This window comes from Anolis sagrei, chromosome 6, assembly GCF_037176765.1.
Source record: "Anolis sagrei isolate rAnoSag1 chromosome 6, rAnoSag1.mat, whole genome shotgun sequence".
NCBI lineage: Eukaryota > Metazoa > Chordata > Lepidosauria > Squamata > Dactyloidae > Anolis > Anolis sagrei.
Window position 1 is genome coordinate 107689259 of NC_090026.1, and position 9146 is coordinate 107698404.

General features: G+C 52.9%; 1 protein-coding gene across 3 annotated transcripts; it reads right to left on the reverse strand.

The window, feature by feature from the left end:
• Nucleotides 1-2132: 2132 nt before the first annotated feature.
• On the reverse strand, nt 2133-8412 carry SKIDA1 (SKI/DACH domain containing 1). Of its 3 annotated transcripts, none has more exons than XM_060782373.2 (2): nt 7824-8412; nt 2133-6730 (listed from the first exon to the last, which is right to left on the reverse strand). In XM_060782373.2, exon 2 carries the CDS (start codon nt 6512-6514, stop codon nt 3857-3859), a length of 2658 nt encoding a protein of 885 aa, XP_060638356.2. In that variant the 5' UTR covers nt 6515-6730; nt 7824-8412; the 3' UTR covers nt 2133-3856. The 3 variants fall into 3 exon arrangements, with proteins under 3 accessions (XP_060638356.2, XP_060638355.2, XP_060638357.2); XM_060782372.2 differs by having other exon boundaries at nt 2133-6733; XM_060782374.2 differs by lacking the exon at nt 7824-8412 and adding an exon at nt 6974-7270 and having other exon boundaries at nt 2133-6733.
• Between the last annotated feature and the right edge of the window lie 734 nt (nt 8413-9146).

Below are 9146 nucleotides of genomic sequence, written 5' to 3' on the forward strand. Positions count from 1 at the left end.
GGGAAACCACTGAGATATTTAGGGAGATCTAGTGGATTTTTCCTCCCTGATGCATTTCTGGGGAGGAGTGGATTGACATGCTCAAAAACCTTTGGCCTGACATTATGAAAACGACAGCCTTTAGGCACTAAGGCTACAGTTAGTTAGGACTAGGCCTCTGTTTTGTTAGGGTAACTGGTTAAAATTTTAATGCTCCTGTGTTGTTGTTTTTTAACAGTAGTGCTTTTGAATGTATCCGGATTGAAATATTTTGTATCTCTGCCTATTTTAGTGAAAGGGACCTATTTTATTATTAATTATTTATTTACGATATTTATATGCCCCCTTCTCACCCTGAAGGGGACTCAGAGCTGCTTACAAGTAATATGTACATAAAACATACTATATTATTAGCATAGTAGCATCATTAGCATCATTCATAATATTAGTATTATATAATATTAGATTGTTGCTGGGGGAGGGACTCTGATGTCTCAGAAGAAGACCGTATCCAGTTGATGAAGTGGGATCCAATGGGGAAGGGATTGAAAAGGAAGCAGAGTTTTAATGTATTGTCAAAGGCTTTCATCACTAGCTTGTTCTGAGTTTTCGGACTGTATGGCCATGTTCCAGAAGTATTCTCTCCTGACCTTTCGCCTGTGTCTATGGCAGGCATCCTCAGAGGTTGTGAGGTCTTTTACTTCAGACCTCACAACCTCTGAGGATGCCTGGCCTAGATGTAGGCAAAATGCCAAGAGAGAATACTTCTGGAACATGGCCATGCAGCCCAGAAAACTCACAACAACCCAAGTAGTGTTTTGTGTGAAAAGGAGGCCTTTCCAACTCTTGCCTCTAAGGGCTTCTACACAGCCCTATATTGCAGAATATCAAGACAAAAAAATCCCACAATATATGCTTTGAACTGGGTTATTTGAGTCCACACTCAAATAATGTGGGATTTTCTGCCTTGATATTTTGGGATATAGGGTTGTGGGGAAGGGTCCTAAGGTAACAAGGCTCTTTTACCAAGGAAAGGCTTTCTGCGACCCACCCCACTCCAAGGCTTTCTAAAGAAGCCAAAGGAAGTGTGTGTGTGTCCCAAGCTGAGAGTCTAAGCAGACTAAATGTCTCCTGTGTGGGTGACATAAGGCCATATCTTATGCAGTCACACACAAGTCTAGAGCAACATTTCTTCCACAACAATTGCATTGATACTTCCACAAAGAGCAGGTTAAATGAGTAATACACGACAACAATTGCAACAGGATAACATTGGGGGTTGGTATATTTCTAAATACCTCCTGCAGGTGTCCTGCAGAGAGAGGAAAGCCATTCTCCCTGCCCCCATCTCATCTTATCTCCTTTCTTTCTTTCTTTCTCTTAGGCCTCTTTCACGCAGCTGAATAAAATTCCACGTTTTCTGCTTTGAATTGGAATATATGGCAATGTGGACTCAGATAACCCAGTTCAAAACAGATATTGTGGGATTTTCTGCCTTGATATTCTGGGTTATACGATTGTGTGGAAGAGCCTCTGTTTTTCTTTCTCTCTAGTTTTGGTTGTATTTTGAAAACAAAAGGTCACACTAGCCTAAATCTATTTAGGAATATTGAGATCTTGCTCCTGCTGTTTGTTAGCAGGGGCAAGATCTCAAAGATTTTTAAACAACAGCAGCAACAACAACAACAGCAACAAAGTGAACAGTGAATTTCCATAAGAAAATGTTGACTCTAAGGCTCCATGTAAACAGCCCTTTGTTGTTTTCTTTTCTTTTACGATATAGGATAAATCATTCTCCTGGGTGTAAACAATTCTAAATCAGAGAGAGGAATCTTGTTATCCAATGAAACCCGAATGAAAAAGATCAGCCCAGAAACCGACAATCAACCCAAAGTGCTGATTCAGCAACTCCATTGTATCACTTTCTCAACCCTTAAAATATCCAATGGCTCTGCTTAATTTCGCTGAGCTTCCTCTCTTTCCCAGCCCCAAACAGAATAGCACTGACACCTCCCTAGATTTGTTTTTGTGTCGCATTTTTTGTATAAGACACCACAATCAACCTCTGGAAAGCACCATTCCTTCCAGCCAAAGCCTCACCCCCAAAAGAGAGCAGAAAACAATGGGCAGCCCTGCAAAAAGTCTAGAAATCGTCATTTTTTAAAACAGTGTTTTAATTGAAAATAAAGCTAAAGCATGCTTTTTCCAACAGTGCAAATTTCCATCGTTTTGATTTACTGCTTCCAACATCACAACATATTAACACCGGCATGTCTTCCTCCCAAAAGGCTCGACTCTACAAGTCTGCCTGCTTCAACTATATGTCAAGTTTTTTAAGTGCAAATATAGACAATTGCCTCTGATTGTCATGTGCAGTAGGAAAAAGGGGAAAAAAAGAAATGATCCTGCTACAAAGATAGGATGGTTCGGGGGAAAGTCAAGTTTCCAGAGATGTGGAGAAAACAGTGACAAGTCCTGGTTTTTAAAACGCCTGAGTATTTGTGCCAAAGCAGCTATCAAGAATAGGGTACATTCTCCATGGGGAATACACCTTCCACTGGGCCCTCTGTTTCATTCATTCAGCATGCTGGGTCTGCCTGCACTTTATTCCAAGGGAGAGAGCCTTGCATTCATTCACCCGGCTTTGCCAATTTGGGAGAACTTTTTGGATGCCCAGCTCCAACCTTCAGAAGTATTATGCATCATCACACTAGAGAATGAATCCACTTTAAATCCGGTTTCTACATCCTGCACAATTCTGGGGTTTGTAGTTTAGAGAGGAGCTTTTAACAATCTCACTAAACTACAAACCCCAGAATTCTGCAGGAGGCAGGAACCGGATTTAAAGTGGATTCATTCTCTAGTGTGATCAGATCCATGGATGTATCTCAGTCCACAGCAAAGTGAAGGCAGTAAAGCCTAGGCATCCCTTATTTGAAACCAACCTCCCAAGTAAACTTTGCAGAAGATTGTCCTCTCCTGTAGGGTGGACTGAGGACCATCAGCCAAGGTGTCCTATCCTATCAATGGGCCAATCTAAACGTTTCACTGGGGGCACCCATTCTTATTGGCTTGCTCCACATCCTTTTGTTTTGAGCCACTTTTCCTTCCTTTTGTTTGCAAAGACAATCATCACCATCACCTTCAATCCATATCTATTGAAGGAACTTTCCTAGCAGTGACCTGGAAACACCTCTCTTTCTGTGTCCACTGCAGTGGCTTCTGAAGGAAGAGGAGACCAAGTGGGGTGGGAGGACAACCAAGCTGAGAGGGCTTCTTCCCCAGTGAATGAGAGGTACAGTAAAAACCTTCCCTGTGCAACCTTCTCGCTGAAGAAACGGAATCGACCAGTTAAAAACAGACTTCCAAGTTCCCAATCTAGTGCATTTACATATTAATGGCTCGTTCGAATTATAATTCAACCTTCTTTTGTTTTTTAATTACTTGTAGCAGTTGAATTGAGGTACCGGGTGTATTATTAGAATTCTGAGACAGTAAAGTGTTCCAGCTTTATCAGATTCCACTGAGGTGTTGTGTTTTGTTTCATCAACTCGAGGCTTTCGCCCCCGAAAGTAGTCTAGGGAATATTTCCAGAATATCCTGGCCTCCCCCTTCCCCACCCACCCTCTTCTTCCCCCAAGATCTGTCTTCACGGCAAGGGATAAGAGTAATCCAATTCCTTCTTCTTTCTTCTGTTTTCCCCCAAAAAACAGAACAAACCAGAGAGGATGCCATGGAGTGGGCAGGGATACACCATCCTGCCAAGGTGAAGAAAGAGGGTCGGAGGAGAAATGATAATAATAATTATAATAATAATTAAAAAATCCCAGCCAAGAGGAGAACCAAGAAGTCGGGGAGGTCTTCCCCTTCCCCGCTTTCACGAGTGAAATTTCCTGAATTTGTGGCTGGGGGGCAAAGGGATGGCCGAGCCGCCCAGCTGCCATTTCCAGACCGGGTGGGCCTTGGGGGGCGGCTGGACCTCCTTGGCGGTGCTGAAGCTGTAGGCCGGCAGCAGATCCCCGTCCAGGCCCAGCACCAAGGAGGGCGGGCAAGGGAAGTTCCCCAAGAAGCTGAAGGGTCGCTTGAGGGCCGCGGCCACGCTGCCGCCCACCCGCTTGCGCCGCCCGAGCACCGCCAGGCCCTCCAGGGGCCCTTCGGGACTCTCCAGGAGCGGAGGCGGCGGAGGCGGCGGCGGAGACTTGCCCGGAGGGGCCGGGCGAGGGCTGCGGGCCGACTTGAGATTTGGCTTCATAGGCGGCGCGGGGTGGGTCAGCAGGGCCCGCTTGCCCAGCACCAGGGTCCGGTAGTTCTTCCTCACGCGGGCTCCGAATTTGTACTCCCCGTCGTCGTCGTCGTCGTCGTCCTGGGGCTTGGCGAAAGTGCGGAGGGGGGCCGGGGGCGGCGGGGGCGTCCTGCTAGGTTTGGAGGGGCTGCTGGGCGCGGCGGGACCTCTCGAAGGCGGGCGGGGGGGCTCCTCAGGGCATCCCGGGTCTTCCTTCGTTGGCAGCAGCAAGGGCAGCGGCGGTGGGGGGTCCGGGGGCGGCGGGGGCGGAGGGGAGAGCTGGGCCTCAGTCCTCTCCTCCTTGGGCTCCCGGGGCCCGCTGCCTTCCCACGCGGAGGGGCTCTGGACGGGGAGGGCTCCATATTCGGCGTTGGCGCTGCTATCCTCGACCTTGATCTGGGCCAGGGGCACGAGAGGCACGAGGGGTGGTGTCGCCGGCGGGGGCTCGGGAAGAGGGTGCCTTTGGGAAGAGGGGGCGACCAGGCAGCCCTCCTCGGGACACTTCCTGGGCAGTTCAACCCCGAGGGCTGCTTGGGGCTCCTCTGCAGCGGGTGGAGGATAAGAAGGAGGAGGAGGCAGGGGAAGGGGAAGGGGAGGAAGAGGAGACGGGCAGTCCAGGCGGGCTTTCCTGCCCTCTCGGCAGAGTCTCGGCGGCGGGCTGGCTTTGAGGGCCTGGCAGGGTCCGGCGGGGCGGCGGCAAGGGCGGCGGCTGCCTCCCGTGGCCAAGCCCGGCCTTCCCGGGGGAGGGGGCCCCTCCTCGGAACAGCCCAGGCCCGGCTCAACCTTGGGCGCCCACTCCGCCTGCCCCACCGGCCCCCCTCCCCTCTCCTCCTCCTCCTCCTCCTCCTCTTCCTCTTCTTCTTCTTCGGAGGAAGAGGAGGATTCGGCTTTGATAGTCCTCGCCGGGCCCGGCAGCTCCTGGAAAGGGGCGGGGAGTGGCGGTCCAGGCGACGGGCAGAAACTGGTGCGCCTGAAGCGGATGCTCTGCACCGACACTTGGCTGGAGCCGGTGCTGGAGTCGGACTCGGAGCTGCTCTCCTCCTCGTCTTCTTCTTCCTCCTCCTCCTCCTCTTCTTCCTCCTCCTCCTCCTCGTCAGAGCTCAGTTCACTGGAATCAGAACCGCAGCTGACTTCTTCTTCATCCTCTTCCTCCTCCTCTTCTTCATCTTCCTCCGAAGAGCCCGAATTGCTGCTACTGGTTAAGCTGGAGCAGAAGTCGGAGTCGTTAGCCGCCTGGTCGGAATAGGAGCTGGATTCGGAGTCGCTGCTGTAGCTCTCCGGGAAAGAGTGGTGCTGCGGCGGGGCCAGGAAGCCGTTCAAGGCGGGCGAGGCGAGGAGGGCGCCCTTGTCCGGCGGCTTGGAAGCGGCGCGGGGCAGGAAGAGGCAGCGCCGCCCCCCTCCGCCGCCTCCGAGCCCCAGGCCCCCCTCTTCCCCCGCCGCTGCTTTCCTCCTCCGCTTGGCTTTGCTGCGGGCGGCGGAGGCGGGCTTGGCCTGGCTGGAGATGGCGGCCGAGGCGTGGTGATGGTGGTGGTGATGGTGGTGGTAGTAGTAGCGCGGGTGCTTGGCGCAAAGAAGGCTGCGGAAACAGGCGGGTTCCGAGGCCAGCGAGAGGTAACGCGGGCGGAGCGGGGCAGTTTCATAGTTTGCAGACCCTTTGCCAGGCGAGCGGGGCAGTCCCGGCGAGCTCAGCCCCGGCGGAGGGCTCCAAAAGTGAGGTAGATCCGAAGCCGGTAGGAAAGCGCCCGGCCCCGCTTTGCGCCAACCATTTCTCCGCCCGGCAGCGGCTGCAGCGGCAGAAGCAGCGGCTCCATTCAAACCCAGCCAAAGTTTGCCTCTGTCTTTCCAAAAGGCCGCCGCCGCCGCTGCCGCTGCTGCTGCCGCTGCCACGGCTTTAGTCTGTGTCCCGGGAGAGGCGTCCTCCCGCCCCGTGGACGCCCGGCGCTTAGTCCTGAGCACGGGCTCCGTCTTGCAGGAGGTGTTGAGCGCCTCCACGTCCTCGCGGGAGATGAGCGTGCACTTGGCGGCGTGGAAGGCGATGGAGTTGATGGCCTTGAGCCGGCGCAGTTCCTCCAGGTCGCAGTGGTGCTTCTGCACCTTGAGGTGGTCCATGCGCTTGTGCACCGTGGTGCGAGGGATGTTCTTGAGCAGATCCGTGAAGACCTGCGAGAGGGCGAACATCTGCTTGCCCCGGATCACCAGGTAACCCAGGCGCACGCCGTCCACCTCCTCGAAGCCGGACTTCAGGTCGCCCATGCTGCGCTTCCTCTTCCTCCTCCTCCTCCTCACCGCCCCACCATGGGGGCAGGGGGGGCATCAGCCGCGGAGAAGGAGCCCCCTCTCCTCAGGCAGCCCAACAGCCCAGGCAAAAAAGGTGTGCTGGGGGAGGAAATCCAAGCAGAGAGAGAGAGAGGCAGAGAGAGAGCGAGTCTATCCTCCTCAGCCAGGTGCTGGCTTGGCTCTCAAGGCATCCTGCTGGATGGAAAAGAACAAAGCCTGTTATTCCTGGTCAAACTTTGGAGGGGAAAAGCAGCCCAGAGAAAGAGAGGAAGGCAGGGCGGCTGCGCTCCAAGGCGGAGGGGGTGGGCAAAAGGCATGTCGTGGAAATTGGGGAAGGGAGGAGGCGGAAGAAGAGGAAAAAGGGGGCCCCAACCGGCTCGGTGTTTCCCCCGGTGTTTCCCGACGACGGCACTGAGAGGAAGGCAGGCTGGCTACCTGGAGCCCTTTGGGCGAACGGCACGCCCCCTTCTCGGCCAGGATAAAGGAATGCGAGGCGAAGGGGCTGCAGAGAAAACCAGGAGAGCCTCCTCGCAATCCCCCTCCCTCTCTTCTCTCTCTCTTTCTTTCTGTCTTTCTTTCTCTCTCTCTCTCTCTCTCGCCCGCTCTCCCTCTCTCTCTTTCTCTCTCTTCCCGCCGCTGCTTTCGCTCCAAATCAAATGACAGAGTGAAGGGAGCTCGTCCGGAGACACCTTCATCAATTAATTCCCCCAAAGCCAGCGCTGATTGGACACTCCTGACAGGTGATGCAATAAAAATGGATATTCCACCCCCTTTCCACCGCCCCCCCCGGCCAAATCTCCGGCTAATTAGCATACTCTTAGGCTGCCGCCTCCCCTCCCAAAGTAAATAATACTGTTAGTATATAAATCTTTCTATTAAACAATCCGGAGCTCCCAGCCAGCCCAGAGCTTGGGCTCTCTCTCTCTCTCTCTCTCTCTGCAGCTCTGGAGCTGAGGGAAGGAAGGCGCCCCTTTGGAAGCCCTCCTGGCAAATATATATATAAGAATACATAGTATTTTGGGGTCTCATTCGGGCTATCTAAGAAAAGCAAGGGGAAATCTATCCCTTCCTATAAGAATGCCAGGATGGGGAAGACGAACAGAATAACCATCTCGAAGTCACAATTTGAAGGGGGGGGGGCGTTTTGTTCTGCCTTTTTTGGCGTGTCAAAGCAGGCTTCCTCAACCGGTATTTGGTCTTCCTTCTTTAAGTTTTGTTGCCGTTTCCATCTCCCCCCTTTTCCTTTCTTATTGGGGAAGCCTCGGAGGAGAACGAGCATACTCACGTTCGCTAGCTCGGCCTCGTCTTTCCTCTTCCTTCTCGCTTTCCTCTCTTTCTTCCTTTCTTCCTCTCTCTCTCACCCCCGCCCCTTTTGCCTTCCTGCCTTCCTTCCTTCCCTCTCTTCCTCTCTCTCTCTCTTTGCAATGGCTAAGTTGTTGCTACTAGGGTTTCCTTGCGTGGTTATCCTGAGCTCCAGCTCCGTCATACTGTAACACTTTTCGCTGAAATTCTGCCTGTAATATTGGGGGAGGGGGAAAGGAGAGGGAGGAGGAAGAGGGGAGAGGCAGGGAACCCGGACGAGAGCTCACGTCAGACCCATAACAAAGCTTCAGATAAGCCAGAAATGTGCCCACTTCTCTCAGTCCACCACCCCGGCCTTGCAAACAAGGTGGAGAATCCTCGTCCAGTCTCTGGGTCCGCACGAGGAATAGACGCGTGTTGAGTGCTTCCAGCGGTGGAAGCGGGACGGTGGCATCAGAGGTACTGAGGAGGAGGAGGAAGAAGAAGACTAAGGGGTAGAGGAAGGAGGAAAAGAAGGAGGAGGGGAAGGAGTAGGGGAAAGAGGAGGAGAAGGAGGAGAAGGAGAAGGGATAGAGGAAGGACAAAGAGGAGGAAGAGGAGAAAAAGGAGAAGGAGGAGAAAGAGTAGGGGAAGGAGGAGGAGAAGGAGGAGAAGGGGTAGGGGAATGAGGAGAGAGAAGGAGAAAAAGGAGGAGGAGGAGGAGGGGTAGGACGAAGAAGAGGAGAAAATGGAGGAGGAGGAGAAGGGGTAGGGGAAGGACGAGGAGGAGGAGGAGGAGGAGGAGGAGGAAGAGAAAAAGGAGGAGGAGGAGTAGGGGAAGAAGGGGAAGGGTAGAAGGAGGAGGAGGAAGAAAAGGAGAAGGGGAAGAAAAAAGAAGAGGAGAAAGAAGGAGGAGGAAGAAAAGGAGACGGACGAGAAGTAGTAGAAGGAGAAAGAGTAGGGGAAGGAGGAGAAAGGGTAGGGGATGAGGAGAGAAGGAGAGAAAGGAGGAGAAGGAGTAGGGGAACGAGGAGGAGGAGAAAGAGGAGGACGAGGAGAAGGAGAAGAACGAGAAGAGCGAAGGTTGCTTTGAGTTAGAAGGATGCCTCTGGTATCTTGTAACAACGAGAGGAGAAATCCCTGCTCCCTGTCATCCAAAACCATCTCCAAATACGGATACAGCATTAGCTTTCCATATCGGTGCCTAGGAGTGGTGGGGATCAACCATGCAATTCTTAGGGGTTCACACATTGTCTTTCCAAGGGATGGTTGGAAAGACTTCCATCTACGAATTTCCAGATGAGGGGCATTCCCAGCTCCAACTTTT